General features: G+C 44.7%; 1 protein-coding gene across 1 annotated transcript in view; it reads left to right on the top strand.

The window, feature by feature from the left end:
• The window catches only part of LOC146196516 (ras-related protein Rap1-like), a 95,804-nt gene that overhangs the window by 65,705 nt on the left and 12,678 nt on the right, over positions 1 to 17,421 (top strand). The window contains exon 2 of the mRNA XM_084598270.1: positions 4,414 to 4,587. Within this exon, the coding sequence (XP_084454396.1) occupies positions 4,414 to 4,587 (174 nt within the window). The remainder of the gene's footprint in view (positions 1 to 4,413; positions 4,588 to 17,421) is intronic.

Genomic DNA, 17,421 nt, shown 5'->3' on the forward strand with positions numbered 1-17,421 from the left:
GAAAGACGAACGGGACAGGCGCTGACTCAAACTGAGTTTATTGGAAGACACATGTGTACAAATATATAGCCCGAAGACGGTGAACGCCTGCGCATCTCCTGAAATGTGGGACGAAAAAAAAAAAAAACGCTCTCCGGTAAAACTTGTCATAGCCTCGCATCTTTCAACAATCTATGCTCACTTTCATGCGGAGATATAGAAATGGTGCTGACACACCTTCTTGATAAAAAAGGCTTCTGCGAGCTCGGGAGCTAATCTGTCTTTGCTTCTGGATAGAATTCTAATCTCTCTAAATCGTGGTCTTCCTGTGTGTTCTGTCTAATATTTAGCGCTGTTTTTTCCTTTGGTTAATCACTTTCGCTAACGCCTCCAAATATAAAATCAATCAATCAACTTCGGTTAGTGACTCACAAAGCGTAAAAGGTGGCCTGCAGTCAAGCCAGCCACCTATCAGCAATGCATAATATATTTAACACTAATAAACTACCACACCCATAATGTCATGGTAAGGGATAAATGCATCTCGGCTCAAAACACTCCAAGTGAGGATAGAGAAATGAAAAATATGCAACTCTAGAGTTACCTATGCTCAACAGAATTAATTAGACCACTTGGCAATTTTGCAAAGACTTCATATTCTTTCCCGTAAAATGCAATAGAGAAGGGATATTTACCCATGGCAATTCAAATGACGCTTTCCTTAAACAGTACTGCTCTATACGTAGCAATTTAAATGTATGTTCAGTGTGTCCGTTGTCAAAGCTCGCTGGCTTAACCGGCAGCCCACGCTATTCACTAAATTGACACTACTACGATGAGACGAGCAAGAATATTAGGTCGCTGTCAATACGCCCGCAATTTGCACGTCCATTCTTTTGCAGAACAGGACAGTTGAAGGACCTGTCGCGCAATTTGTCAAGGTTGAATTCCAGTGTCAGCTATTCCAGTAGTCGCGTAAGGTCATGCGTAAGAGGCTTATAATCAATGGCTCTCCTGGCAATTGACAACTGATGGCTCACATGACAAATAATGTCACCAATGTGTCGCGTGAGTCACGCGGCTTAGCTAGATCAAGACAGCACAGCTTGCGGAATGCGTTCACGGGATATTGGTATGTCTTCCTAAAACAGATGACGCCGCAGAACTAAGCACATGAAGGTAAAAAATGCGCTCCAAAACAAACTCTTCAGCCGTACTGAAAACAACGGGGCGTCACACGGGCGAGAAGAAATCGACAACAGAAGCCAAAAAAAATTTACTTTTCGCTCCAATCAACACTCCTTTTGCACCCATTCCTTTCTCGCGGGCTTCTTCTTTTCTCCTCGGCTTCGTGACCTTTCGGCAGAGTTTAGTAACGGCCAACGCAGCGCGCCCACAGCGGTGGCGGCGGCTGCCTCGAAGAAACAAGATCCAAAGAGCAGGAAAACAGAAAGAAAGCTGAATTCTAAGAAAGCCGCGGTTCACCATTGAATTTCGGTACGACGGCCCGTTTCTTAACGAACTCTCACTTAAAAAGGTACACGAAAGGAAAGGAAAGTACAAATACGCGCTACAAGAGCGGACGACTATCGACGAGGCATGGAGTCGAATTTTGTTCCTTCTTGTACTTCATTTCCTTCGTCTGCGCCTCCTTCCCCTCATGCCGTCCACGTGTTCACCGTTTTCGGCATGAAGTGAAACAAGACCTTCCTCTCGGCTGTTCCCAGAAACACTTTCACTGCAAGGCTAAGCTGTGAAGAAACGCCGCATATATAAACCTATATAAAAGTCGTATTACTGTGCGCGCTAGCGTTATGGCATCTGAAAGGAAGCAATTATTGAGCGGGAGCAACGCAGACCCAAGGTCTGTCATGCGTAATAATGACCGCAGTAAGCCGGATAACTTTTCAAAGGCGATTCTGCGTAGCTTTCGTCATATAATCTGAGTGTTTTCCGCAGAGGGTTCTGGTGATGATGAGATGCCTTCCTCGAAGCTCACGTAAAAGTCTCTTCCGAACTCCGTAGCCATTAAAAGTCAGTGTACTGAGACGCAGCTTCAAATTTCGATCCAACTTTTTATGTCCCTAATGGTAGTATGAAGCGGTAACAAGTAAAAGGCAGTTGGCTGATCACTGTAGGTACCTTACAAACATACTGTAGCGCAAGCTATGATGAAATACAGGTATGTGCCCGTGCTGCGTCATCACACGTATCCCATCGTTAGCTGTAAAACCAGGTGCATCACAGCCATAGTTAAGCTCGTGTGAAGGCATCGCTCAGCGTTTCCCCTTTGGGAATAAGTGGCTTTAAGATCAACATCTTGCTGGCACTTATATACAAGGCGGAATTTCGGAGCAGATGGAGAGGTTACTGAATAAATTATCGGCTATTTAACGAGCTATAAAAGAAAGCAATATAAGTTATGCTAAGAGAGAGTAAGTGAGAATAAGTGAATAGGGTGAGTTTTAGAACAAACGCGTCAATGATATCCTAATGGAAATCAAAATTAATGAATGAAAGTGTGACGCGCAGAACAAATACCTTATTGGTCCCCTCCCTCATGGAAAAATAGATTCCGAAAGGGAAAACGCAGGAAGAGGCGGTAAAACAATTAGACGGGTCGATAAGATTAAGATATTTGCTGTACGGCTACGGCAGCTGCTCAAGACGGCTAATTAGAGGTCCCAGGTAAGGGATAATTTGTCTTACTGTTAACGCAAGTGGGATAATGAAGAAGTTAACTGGGATGATGAGCCAGAAAGTCTACCTGGTAGTTACGGCTGCCATTTTCTCCCGAAGGGATAGTTATAAGCTGCCACGGAAGCGCAAGAGAGCAAATGTATTATTCTGGCACAAAAATGTGATGGTCCCCGGCATTGACACGAAGACGAGTGCCGTCATCTATTGGCTTCTACGAGAGAGCTGAACGAAAAAAAAAATACAAATGTTCGCACTCCATTTCGCAAGAAAAGCACCTACGCAGCAGGCTTGTTTGGGTTCTTATAAATTGCTCTTGTTCCTCATGCGTCCCGCCATTCGTGTTGCGTTATGTCAATGTCAAACGCGACTATATACTCAACGATCAGGCTTGCGGAAAGAAGTGCAGCTGGAAGCCGTCTACCGCATTATCTCATGTACGACAAAAAAAAAAAAAAAAAAAAAAAAAAAGGTATCTTAGAAAGCCGATAACTGTAACTAACCCAACGCTTCCAGCTCATCAGAGAGTGCGTGCGTGATCGAGCGAGTATGCGTGCCTGAGTGAGTGTATCAGTATAAAAGATCGAGTGAGTGGACGGATGTGACTTAGTGAGTGAGTCTGCAAACAAATGTGGCGGGCTTTTTATGGGGTACAATGGTATCCAACAGCCACTCACATCAAAAGGTCACAAGGAATCTTTTTGTTTTTTTACTTTTGCGTTGATCAACATGAAGTAATAATGTAATCGTTAAAATATTTGGATACAAAGCTGAAAAAGAAAAACAAAAATATGCTATTGGTGGTGTCCGAACCCAAGGCTTCCGAATTTCGAGTGCGGAGCTCTACCAACAGAGCTGCAGCGACGGCTTTTCAATCTTCTACTTTACTGGGTACTTAGGTCGCTTATAGTTCAGGCGTTCAGTCGTGTCCGACTCTTCGTGACCCTATGGACCATGTCACGCCACGCTTTCCGGTCTCTCACTATCTTCTTAACATCACATAGCTTCATCTGCAATGCAGGTCGCTTATAACCTATCCTTAAATGTATTCGTCAGCATGCGAGTGTCAATGAATTAGGGTGACTAAATGAGTGACCACGTGAGTTTGAATGTCTGATTTTCCATGCGAGCGGGATTAAGGCGACTGAGCGAGCACCCGACTTTAAACGAATGAATGAATGAATTAATGAACGAATTAATTAAGTAATTAATTAATGAGCGAGTGGGCGAGTGAGTGAAAGAAATGCTAAATAAATTGAAGTGTATCAAGTTGAGTAAGTGAGTGAGTGAGTGAGTAAAGTGAGTGAGTGAGTGAGTGAGTGAGTGAGTGAGTGAGTGAGTGAGTGAGTGAGTGAGTGAGTGAGTGAGTGAGTGAGTGAGTGAGTGAGTGAGTGAGTGAGTGAGTAAAGTGAGTGAGTGAGTGAGTGAGTGAGTGAGTGAGTGAGTGAGTGAGTGAGTGAGTGAGTGAGTGAGTAAAGTGAGTGAGTGAGTGAGTGAGTGAGTGAGTGAGTGAGTGAGTGAGTGAGTGAGTGAGTGAGTGAGTGAGTGAGTGAGTGAGTGAGTGAGTGAGTGAGTGAGTGAGTGCTTCCAGACAACAGAGTTACATCGAAGGCCAGTTGAGAGTTTACTGCAAAGAAAACTGAGCTGGACTTGTAACTAAAACACGAAAACGCATGCGAAATAGCGACTTCCCAGCTATCCACACTCTTGACTGTGTGTCACTTCTCTTCCCCGCAGACGGATTGTTCCACACGGTGGAGATCCTGGACACGGCGGGCTCGCACCACTTCCCCGCGATGCGGGAGCTCAGCATCCGTTCCGGCCGAGGCTTCGTGCTCGTCTTTGCCGTCGACAGTCTCCAGTCCTTCCACGAGGCCGCACAACTGTGGCACCTCATCGCCAAGATAAGAGGTACTCTTCCCACTGTCTTTTGCACGCTGTCGCTGGACTCTCTGTTGCAGCGTGACCGATGTATGCTCGGCAAATAAGCGTTGCGGGCATGGAAAGTGCCTCGATGGAGTGCTTTGATTGAATTCGAATCACCGGTGGGGTCCCTTCCTTACCATGTACCGAAATCAAAGCACACCGACGCTTCGCAATGAGAGGTATATGTGGAACGTCCCTTTAAACTGAGACGAAGGTTTTCCCGCCAGCACATAACCACCCCTCCCCTACCTCTGCCAGTGCTTTGAGGTGCCTTTGTATCCTTCGGGGTGAGGATGCGAAGGAAGCGGAGATGTTGCACTCACCCGTTATCACGTGACCACCGTGGAGAGACCCTGAACGAAGCAACCTACAGACTGTCGTGGGAGGAGGAGTGGAAGGGAGGTTAACCGAAGGAAGAAACCGGTTGGGGGAATTGGTGAGTGGATATAAAAATGAAGGGTAAAAGGGGGGTTACAGGAATATGAAGTCAGTAAATCAGTGAAGTCAGTATAGCCAGTAAATCACAGCCTATTATGCAGGCCAGTGGTCCTCAAGAAGCGGAGCAGTGCGTGGGAGGCCTTCACTGCCGACGATCGCCGCGGCCAGTGACCTAGAATTTTGATTCCTGTCAGCGGGTGTCCATCTAGACGCTACAGCGTACAGCAAAGAGATTGTCTTTTGGCACTGTATGTGGGGCACTCACAAATAATATGGCCTGTAGTCTCGTCGCACCTGCAGGTTGCACATGCAGGGCTATTAGCCATACCTATCACAAATGAATAATAGTCTGTGAACGCTACACCAACCCACAGGCGGCCCAGAAAGGTTTCTTCACGTCGAGGTAGGCCGAGAGGAAGCCGGGGCTTCAGGTCAGAGTACAGGGATTTTAAGCGGTCGCGGTGAAACTTTTGTTGTCATCGCACTGGATCGCGCGGTCGTATGCAAAGCTGCGCGCAACGCGTTGCATGTAATGTTGTATGTGTAATAATTTGATTTTCCTTCTTCTTGCTATCCTGTGCCAGGGCACAATTGCTATCAACGATTAGCATTCTCAAACTGTAGCGTTCCGTGTAATTCAATTACGTTTTTTTCTGAAATTCACTGCTGTTAGTCACTAACGTTATATATTTTAATTGTTTTAAGAAGGAACTTTTAAGGAACAGTTGAAGATGTTTTGTTCACGACAAAGCGACTACGGACAGGCTGCGGGGAAGTATCACGCGCGATCATGACTGGATCACGTCCGTGTCACCACTGTTTCTTTTACCGTAGTTCTCAACACGCGAATTATCACGCGCCCGCTTTATGTAAGAGTCCCGTCTTGTCAGAAGACACCGCTACCTGCCTCGCATTACACACTTCGTGCAGCTCACATCGAATTTTGGTGACCTGAAGCAATTTAAAGCAGGCTTTACCTACGCTACTTGTTTGATCATCGGTTAGAAGAACGCGAGCTTCTGCTGGCACTGTCCGTTCAAATGTTTCAATCCGCATTTTTCACGAAATGTGGCACCCTCTGGAAGTGGTTAAAAATTTGTCTGCTACTGGTTGAAAAACGTTTTCGGGAGATGCAACCGCCAGCGAAATGGCGATGTGTGTTCACATGGAGGAAAGAAAGAACTTAGGAGAGGCCTTGACGTCATTTTTTTTGAAGCCGAGGCGGCCGCGCCGCGACCGGACGCTACAACCTATCTCCTCCTCCTTTACCCTCCGCATTTTCTTTCTCCGCGACGGTCACGTACCTAGGGCCCTTAGCAGCGCTGTTGCTAGTGGCCAGAGTTCTCATAGCAATAGCGTCGCCGTTGCTAATGGCCCGACTTGGCTAACCCTAAATTTTGACGTCACTTCCGCCACACTTTCTCCAATGCATTGGGAATGGCAAGGGCCTCTCCTAAGTTGTTTCCTTCCTCTATGTGTGTTCATGACAGATACCGCCATCTGTCGCATGCGCTTGTCACGAATATTAACTGCACATGACCTCCGTGATCATCTCCTGTTGCGCCCATCGCGGAAGCCAAGAACTGCGTATACGTAGCTGGGGTTGGTAGTTTGTTTTCAACCAGGGGAGAGGCGCGCATGGGCAGAGCGGCATTGTGAAAAAGGCGAATTTGAGGCTTAATGGGTGGCTTGTGAAGTGTGAAGGCAGAAACTCCACAGAATGTTTATCGAAGAACTGAACCGTCAGAGCTAGAGTTTGGCACATAATGTTCCAAACAAAACATCTCCCGACTATTTTTCACCTCTTCCTATGTCATGCCTGCAGCTCCTTCTCAGAGAGCTAGGAAAGAAGCGCTACGCTTCATAGATGAGTTAGATACCAAGATTAGATACCAAGTGGCGGGTGCAATGACGGCCTACAACAGATAAAAATTTGGTGGCTGGCTATAGCCCCCGCCGCAAGCGGCGTTGACATACTAGTCTCAGCCCCGTAGGGCCAGGAACTGCCACCCTTCACCACCTTTCCTTCCGCCTAGGAGCTATGAGTAGCTGAAAGGCGATGTAGCTGTCTTGAGGTGCATAGATGGACACCCAGACCATAGCAAAAAAAGGGGCTTAAAGAAAGAGTGAATGAACTATAGATTTAAAGAAAGAGAGAACATTTGCCCCCCCATCTCTCACAATTTCGCCACCCCCACAGCCTAGTGCTAGCTAATACTCATTTTCTTATTTGCTACTCCTGAAAAACATAAAATCGTCTTAAATACTAATTAATGCATGAGGAGTATGTTTCACAGGTTACTGTTTCTTAGCGTAAGGTATATTTGTATTCACATTCGTAGGATCAAGTTCTTCTATTCTGAACAGAGCGCTACTTCAGTCCTCTATTTTCGGTTCGCTGTTCTTGCTGAAATCACTTATTTGTCTTAAGCCAATTTTGCTCAAGTTCATCGCTTTTCAATCGGTCTTCGGCTTAAAGGCGCGCTACATTCAAAATTTTCCTATTATTTGCCTTTCCACTAAAAAGTAGCTATATGATTGCCCAATTTCGAGCCAGCGAATTTCTCGCGGGGCGCTTATTATCTCGAAAGTCAGATAATAATGGCAACTTCGATTTTCCCTTTTCATCTCTTTAATTCGTTTCTTTCTTCAGCTTACCGCCTTCCGAGACAGTTAATCCCATTCTCGTACGTACCTAAATTTTCAAATACACGCCCCCGGCGACAACATAAAAAAAAAGGAAAATAAAAAGCAAGGAGGCCACGTCTTTCCCATTCGCGACAGTGTATGAAACTTACAGCAATATTTCTTTAGCTTGCTCTCTCTCTCTCTCTCTCTCTCTCTCTCTCTCTCTCTCTCTCTCTCTCTCTCTCTCTCTCTCTCTCTCTCTCTCTCTATCTCTCTCTCTCACTTTATTTCTCTCTTTTTCTCGCGTTGCGCCGAACTGAAGGAAGTAAGGTTGAGTTTGTCGCAGCTTCGAAATTCAGAAAGAGTTCATTTTTTTCCCGCGTAAACCAGGGCACGCAAGAAGCGTGTTACACTTTCCCGCATGAATTTGCAGGCGAGCTTGACACGCTTTAAATTGGTCGGGTCCTGCTGCGGCCGAGCGCATGTTTTATTAAAATCTCTCGCACGGAAACTAATCAGATGCAGAGGAAAATAAAAGAAAGGGTTACACCTCCATCCATTTACGCCCAAGGATTAGAGGCGGCCCCGGCGCGAGAATAAAAAATGAAGATAAATCTGTTTTCTCCCGGGCTCACTTTTTAAGCTAATTTTTTGTTGTTGCTGTTCAAAATCATTTGCGTACACGCTGAAGCCTGTCGCGTGCGTCGTTCGGGATTCAAGGCTTCACAGCGAGCTCTTCGGAAAGGCGGCGCAACGCTTTCGGAAGCGAAACCGGGCAGAATGCGGTGCGCAAGGTGAGAACAAGAAGAACAAATGAAAGAAGAAAGAGTAAAGAAAAGGAAGTAAGGAAAGAAAGTAGTAAATAGAAAATGAAGAAAAAAGAGACATCATGTAGACAAGGCCTAGCAAAAGCTGAAAATATAGTCGGTGGACGCGATTTATGCGCTTAGGCATAGATGCGGCCTTTGGTACAGAACCAATAAAGATTAAAAAAACGGGAGGGAGGGAGGGAGGGAGGGAGGGAGGGAGGGAGGGAGGGAGGGAGGGAGGGAGGGAATGGGAGTAAGGATGGGCCAAACCTATAGATATTGTTACGAGGCACGTCGAGATATTAAGAGGCGATGGTACGTCGTAGCCGCAACAGTTCACCGTCAGGGACACACTCACAGGAGAACCAGGCGTAGCTGCAGCGTCGTCTTTCTCTACTAGCCCAGCACTTCATCATCGTCTCTTTCACTGCGTACCGTAACAATATAGTGGACGAATGCATTGAGAGAACTGAAATTCATGCCTATCTTTGTGGCCGTTATCGTCCGAAATGCTGAAACAGCGTGTGCTGAAGCGAGCATACATAAATTAGCGAAAACACTGGCCCATTCGTAAAAGTTTGTAAACAGTATCCAAGCCATGCTGCGCTAGAACTGATCGTGCGGTGAGGCTATACTGTTCTGATTCTGGCGCTCTACATGGTAGCTTTCTGTATAGGGACTGATGTTTTCAATATCAAATATGGTCGGGAACCGTAAAGTTTTGGCTGTTTTTTTTTTTTTTTTCGCAGAATATTTTTATTCATCCAGCCCCTTGTGTAACACCTCAGTTCTGAGGCCTTTGATGAACGCAAATAAATAAACATCGTGAAACTGTAAACATTGTAAACTAGGCGTCATCCTTGTGAGCGACGCTCGTGCACGTGCGCAGTATACATTAACAGCTTTAATTAGCCAGTTGCCCGATATTTTCGAAGAAACTTCGCGCATCCGCTGCTGGTAGATTTATGTGGTCGCACTTTCGCACAAGAGGTCTTCTATGACACGGGAGCTGCGGCAATGCTTTGCATCATTAGCAGGGCAAGGCGCCGTCAGTGTGTTGCACACGAATGTAACACAGATTGTAAGTGCAACTGCTATCAGTAGTTTCAGGGCACACAATTGAAACAAATCCTCGTTACTCACACTCTAAGCACGAATCTACAGACTGCTGAGTGTAGGGCCATTTGTTTAACCTACACCAGCTGCACCAGTGTAGCAAATCTCCTATATCTACAATGGATTTGTGTAGGTTAAAAAAATGGCCCAATTGTTTTGCATTTTCTCGCACGCTTTGTAGAATGTCTTCCTTTGGGCTTGGTTGCGGTACCGAAGTTTATCATATCTTTCGCGATTTTATTTGTCCGAAAACTTTATTGGCACCTTTATATGATTGCTTCTTTGGTTTGCTAGAAATAAATTCGACTGCTATGCTATACTATACTATACTATACTATACTATACTATACTATACTATACTATACTATACTATACTATACTATACTATACTATACTATACTATACTAAACTATACTATACTATACTAAACTATACTATACTATACTATACTATACTATACTATACTATACTATACTATACTATACTATACGATATCATACTATACTATACTATACTATACTATACTATACTATACTATACTATACTATACTATACTATACTATACTATACTATACTATACTATACTATACTATCTATACTATACTATACTATACTATACTATACTATACTATACTATACTATACTATACTATACTATACTATACTATACTATACTATACTATACTATACTTTTATGAGCCAATCTAACAATATTAAACCGAATAATGAAACGTATAATGTCTGGCCAATTGCACGCCCGATGTGGCTGATTTTCAGCTACTTGCCATGTGCATACATGAATCAGGGTGAATGACCCTGAGGCGGCAGCAAGGCAGGAGTAGCCTTTCATGTGATGGCTGGACCAGGGCGTCATTCTTAGAAAGCATCGCATGTTAATGCAGCCAAGGCCCACTGACAGCTCGAAACTCATCTCACGTTGCTGTAAATAGCGACCGCAATCTCTTCTTTCGTGATCTGCATTGGATAACGGGTGACTAACATTAACTCAGGGCAACAGATTGGGTTCCGCGATTAATGATAAACGCTGCTGAGAGCTGGAGAGTACGAGACGAACATGTTGGAAAAGGAAATATTGAAGAGATGTGGGGATTTCACCTAGCACGTGGAAGGTGTAATTGGGCAACGGTGGAAGAGGCTTTAGCACAGCAATAGACGTGAACATGATGATGATGATGATGATGATGATGATGATGATGATGATGATGATGATGATGATGATACTCACGAAGATTACGACGACAAACCTGATGATCTCTTGTATGCACCAGTAATGTAGCCTGCACACATTTCTATTTAAACATGGTGCAGTGTCCTTATGAGCACTAACTAGAGAGTACCTGTGGATCCAGATGTAGTGACTTCCATGGCACTTTGTAAAGGAGCCCAGTAGACACAGACATGAAAAAATGCAATAACTATGTTCTTTTATTGTGCTTTCCCTTCTTTCTGTGTCTGTGCTTACGGGTTCGTTTTACCCATAACAGTGCGAATCACCTCGTTCTGTGTCACTCATTGCTTTATGGCAATCAAGTTACAACACAAAAAGACGACAACCAGCTATGTGCTTGAGACACCGTGAGCCTTCGAACACCACTCATTTCTCTATGCGGCAAGGCTACACCACTGAAAGGCACTACACGGTATACTCGAGACCCTATGAACCTTCGAATGTCACTCATTGTTCTACTCCACAAAGCTACACTGCTTAAAGATACCGCCGCCAGGTACACTCGAAACCTCATGGGCCGTTGAACTTTTTTAGAAAACATGATAGGCGTGCCATTGTCAAGGTTTGTGAATCGTATACAACTGGATACTAGGATACACGGGCAAGTGTTTCTCAGCTTTCCGCGCAGTACATCTAGGGCGGCTGATGATGAAGGCTAAGGTAATTTTCTTGTTCTCAGTTGCCAATTTCCATCATAGCCTTAGTCACATTCGTAAGTAAACCCATAAACCAAACAAAATGATCATCTATTGAGAATTACGTTACCTATAGCAGCCCAATGGCATGCTGGATGACCAGTGACCAATATAAGTGTCGTCATACATACATCTGCAGCGGCTAGTATATAGAACTAAATTATTTTATACGTTTACCAACCGGCAGACTCTCCTTGACCCCTTGAAACTAACTTGGCAGAGCCCTTAAAGCGAACAGTACAAAGGACCAAAACCGTTATTTTGGATAACGCGCGGTTATCACTTATTGAACCAGACAGCGTTAACGGAAAGATTTGACTTCCATTGAACGTAGTTCAACACCTACTTTTAGCAGTCAAGAAACCACAAAGAGGCGCCCCTAGTATACGAAGGTTTTAGCCGATCACTTCTACTGGTCAGAGTTGCAAAAAGGTATGACAGTTATCAGAGCCAATAGTTCTACTATGCGGTAAACATCGCGCATTACATAAGGGCTGCTTTCTGCCACAGTAACGTGAAAATGATCCAGTAAGACGGAAGCAGGCTAGATGAATAAAGTGAATTCAATTCAATTCGAAAGACTGAATACCGGAAACCCGCCACGTAGCAAAGTTGAATTACTGCCGCCGAGTTTCGAAGTTGATGCAAAATTTGCTAAATGTTCCGAAGGATGTGCTTTGACATAGTGACATTTGTTGCTAAAAATGGATTGGACAAAGCCTAAACGGACGCTAAAGATACACATAATAAAGGGTACGTTCAGCAAGAGACGCAGAAGCATTCGACTCAGGGGAGCTACGAAAGAGCGCCCGTAATATTCCTATACGTCAAAACTTTATCCACATTTTCTTGCCATGTCTCTGAGGGGGATTTTTGGGTTCATATATTACTGTGTGGACGACAAAAACTCTCATGCTTTTTTCAATCCACCTTAATGCAGTCCTTGTGGAAACTGCAAATTTAATAAAGAAACGCACCTTGACAGCTGGAATTTCACGGCGTTACGAACGTGCGTCAGAACGACGTCAAAGAGTCCTCCTGCGTGTCCCATAGACAATGTGGCGCGCATCGAGTTGTCCCCGATCGGAGATCAAATACGCTTCAGTGTGCTTTTTGAAAGAAGCTTGCCTCATACATTGTTCTCAAAAAACCGCCCTCAAAAGGTCACAGGGCACTCTAATCATGTCAACCCCGTGCCGCTAGCTTCGATCAGGAGCTGCATCAGGTGACCGTGTCATACGCAATAACCCATTCGCTAAATAAGAACTCATTAAATTCTAGTCCCGATACATCTACCCCCCAAAATTTGAATGGCGTTCACGCAATTGTAGTTACGAACATCGGCATCAGCTCTTAAAGGGGTCGTGTTGTACGTATGACGGGATGAAGTCGAGGTCATGGATGCGTAATTGGTCCTGCTCACGGGTAAGTGATTTGACGGATGGTATATCGTTGAGTGAAAGGTAATGATTGGGTCATAATGCAGTCCTCTGATGACGCCACTAATTACGGTCGCTTGATTTTTATGTCAGTCGAAATGGCACACAATATGTATTTACCAGATAATGCTGCACAAAAAAAAAAAAAATCCACGAAATGGCCGCAGTCGACTTAGGGCGCTTCGATAGGAGCAGCGCGGTCGGTCGTCGGAGAGAAGAAACGGGCGAGAGAGCGAGGAAAAAGAGTGTGCGCGCGCGCTTCCAACGCCCACGCAGGCACACGCGCCTTCTCTGACAATCCACTGCTGCCGCAGGCCACAACGGCGGGCCACCCTTCGACATTTTGTGCGCGCGCCCGCGCAAGCTCCGAGCCCGCGCCGATCGAAGTCGGACTGCTTGGTGTCTGAGGCGTCCCACTGCTATCCCTCTACCGCACCTCTTCCTCCGCTCTTGTTCGCGCCCATCCTTTTTTCTCTGTTGTCCTTTCTTCCATTTTTATACACGTAATATTTTTCTTTGTCTCGCCCTCACCAAATCTGACCTCGGCTTTCTTCCCTCAATACAGCCCCCTTCCCGTTCCCTGTTCACGATTCCTTTCTTGTCTTTCCCGCCTACCCTTCGGCCCGTTACGTCATTGTGACGCCGCCTGAAGGCTTACGGCTTTTATTTATTTATTCAAGTTACCCCTAAAGGCCCTCCATAGGGGGGGAGATACAATTGTAAAAACACGATGCAATTAGCAACAATTACAATAAGAAACATTAAATATAACATGAAAAGAAGAAAGAAAAACAACAGCAAAACATTCTACACATTTCCGTCACAGCGAAGTAGATCTCGGAATTTTTTATGTTAGTTTCTGTAGCGATGTGCGATGGCAAGTTATTCCATTCCATGATAGTGCGAGGTATGAATGAATTGGCATAAGATGATAAATGACACTTTGCGCGTTTAACTTTGAAGGCATGGTCAAGTCGTGAAAAAATGACATCAGGTGACTGAAACAAATCACTGCGCAGGAGTGGATGGTGATAAAGCTTATGGAAAAGTGTATACAAAGTCCGTAGCTTGCAAAGCTCGGTGTCGTACGTTTCGGAAAGCTCTTCTCTCACGCCTTGTTCCAGCCTGTTTTTTCTCCCGTTTTTATTTATAGCTGTCATTTTCTGAGTTTTAGTCTAGTCATTTCCAGCGTAGGAAACGAGTGAACGTTGTGCGTTTTTTTTTTTTTTCGATTCCCCACGCTAGTAATCGACCCTCGGTACTCATTTTTCAAACCCTCCTTTCGGGCAAGTCCGAAATAACTAACACTACGCCTCCACTTCTCTTCTCTTATATCCTTTCGTCCTTTCCTTTTTCGAATATTTGAACCCTCCCTTCACCGAGGCGCCGGCTTCCTAGTGCTCCTTTCTACCTCACCCATCGTACCCGTGCCAACCTATTTCGGTGCCGTGTCATCCCGTCCCTTCCGCGAGCAGCGGCTGTGTTTCTAATGGGGCGCCGGTGGCCACATCCCGCGGGATCATCGCAGAGCGCTAACAGGTGGCGCTGAGCGCGCGCGCCGAGGCAGCTCCCATTCTCCCTCTTTCCGCGCCCTTTCCTTTCCTTGACTCCTCTTCTACCGACACGTAACAGACAGGCTCGTGGTTCCGTTCAACCTTCCCTCGACATCGTCCTTCCTAAACGCGGTGGGTGCCCTCCCCCCCACCCCCTCTTTCTCCCCCGCAGCTCATTGCCGCTGGCCGGCTAGGACGTTGTGCAACAACTTCGAGGTTCGAGCGAGATGGCATTGGGAAAGGACGAAAGGGCACAAAAATGGAAGGCTGGCGATGGTGCCTACTCGCCAGCTCTGGTGCCTTGTGGGGCTATTTTTAAAAGCCGCCCTTTTCTGAGGCCGATGCAACAGGCGGCAGAAGAAAGGCCATTCTTATAGCTGCAGCCGGAACTCGCGTGAGCGAGCATATCGTGGTGTTCGACAGCGCTTCCTGGTGTATAATGTTAGGAACGTGTGTGTGCAATCTCAATACGCCTGCCTCTATTTTTTTTATACCGAATGGCTTTGGTGCATTGACAAACGAGCGCGTTATTTTACTCGCGACACGCACAGATTAAAGCTTCCCGTGAAAAAATTCTGTCATCCTCATAGTGTGTGGCAGTGGAGGAGGCCGACACACGTCAGATGGTCAACCAAGAGTTTTAACTTAGCGGGTACGTACGACGGTTGAGCTGGGCGCATGTTTCTGTGCCTAATGGCAGGCGCGTGTCCTAACCTGGCCACTCTTATACATACAGAGCGGCACTGCTACACCCGAACAGGTATAGTGACAGACCTTAAAGTGTGACACTTCCACGAAAAGTGGCCCGACTGTGCGTAGTGACACTGCTTTGCGGCGCGGCGTTACCATGTGGAAGGGCACACTACCAGACCAGGCCCTTGGCTGGTGTCCTCGATGCCTGCGATATTACATATTTGTTATGCTCTCTCAGAACGTTATCAATGTTTACGAAAAAGTGGTTACTTTATAGAATTTTGTTTACCTATATAAAATACCTACAGCGCACCCCTGGAGCATTGCTATATGAAGAAACATCATAAAAACAACAAACCATATCATACAATAAATTGAGCAAATGGTTCAATGTACTCATAGGACCCATGGATGGACATCGGGAGTAATTACGAAGATGAAAAGTTGGAGAAAAACAGCCCGACACACGCGGAGGAAATAATATTTTCAAAATACAGCACTGCTTCAACAGTACGGCAACTTTGGGAATAATGAACAAACGATACAAAATACACCCGGACAAGATATATCCCTACACTCATAACCGTCATATTAATACTCATGTTAACATATTATTATAACCACGTCAAAAGGTGGCTTTGCCAAGCAGTGTAAAATTATGTGAGAGCGGCCCCAGCAATTCGCTCAGGCGGGCTGTTCTAGTCGTGAATTGGTCGTGAAAAACAGAAGCTATATTTCAATGCGTTTATTAAAACATATTTGAATTGTACACGCGCAGATTTAATGTACGGTCAGTGCGGGCTGAAATGTATCTTGTTTCATATATGTACATAGTTCTATTTTGGAATGTCAGTTTTACCATTTAACGCATAAAAAAGAACAAAATATTTTTACCTTTTTTCAAGCAACGACCAGCCAGACTTGTCGAGCATAGCAGAAGAGGTTTTCTTTAATAAAAAAAAAAATAAAAACTCTAGGAACAAATATAACAGCCCGTTTTAGGACGCGCTGCTATTCCTCAATATTTTTTATCTGTACGCAGATCTGAAGTAGCGCAAGCGTATTCAAGTACAGAACGTACGCTATATATGAGTGAGGTATTTTTCAGTATAAGTGGAGAGTCGCTTAGGTTTCGTTGGAGGAAGTATAATGATCGACTGGCGTTAGTCGATATATACTATACATGTGTATTTCATGACAGGTCCACCAAAAAGAAAACAAACAAAGGACTTCCAAGTACCTATAAGTTGAAATAGCAGACATGCCAGCGCTACCATGAAAATAGTCTGCCTGGAGGAATTGTTCCTTTTTCGTAAACAAGACGAAATTACAATTAGAGAGATTTAGTGACATATTCCACTTCTCGCGTCAAAAGAACACGGAGTGGTGCTCTAAAGTAGCTACATTGCTTAACAAAAGGACAAAGCGCTAACGACACATTCACAAGAAAGAAGACACGGACAAGCGCTCACTGACAGTTGTCATAGAGCGCTTGTCTGTGTCTTCTTTCTTGTGAATGTGTCGTTAGCGCTTTGTCCTTTTGTTAAAAAATGCTGCACCAACTAGCCCAACAAAAAGTCCTTCTTGAATATCTAGCTACATTGCCTTCCCAAGAAATATTGCAGTAGATACAGCAGTGATTTGCATAAAGGCGAACTTAACTTGATTTGTTGCTAGTGAAATCATTTATAAATATCAAATTTTATACCCCAAAACACCAGGTGTTCAGCAAGGAACACCTGATGTCATGCCTACACTTGCTGAACTAATTCCTGACATAAACTACGCACTGTTTTTTCCTACTAGATATGTTTCGGCCCAGGTTAATAGTGCAGTGGAGATATTTTAAAGTTAACACTTTTGTAGTAATAGGCTGTGAGCACTGTGATCAGCTAAAACCAAACGTTTTTTCGAAACTCCGGAAAAATACAGTCTACCTGGCCAGCGAAATTTTATGGAAACAAAAATGTCATGTGTGAATTCTACGAAGTGTATTTCACATGAGAAACCGACTTAAATCCATTTTGTGTCGAACAGCAAAAAAGTTATTGCTTTTTAAATGGCTAATTAGCTGATCTTATAGGACATGCTCGAGCGTTTTGCACAGCATGCTCTTCAGAGATACGGGCTGGTAGTCATAAAATTTACTTTTATCACCCGTCTCATGTATGGGAACGATCTTGGTGCCTTTTTGGCAAAG

The sequence above is a fragment of the Amblyomma maculatum genome, chromosome 3 (assembly GCF_055883805.1).
Source record: "Amblyomma maculatum isolate TAMU_Amacu chromosome 3, ASM5588380v1, whole genome shotgun sequence".
Taxonomy (NCBI): domain Eukaryota; kingdom Metazoa; phylum Arthropoda; class Arachnida; order Ixodida; family Ixodidae; genus Amblyomma; species Amblyomma maculatum.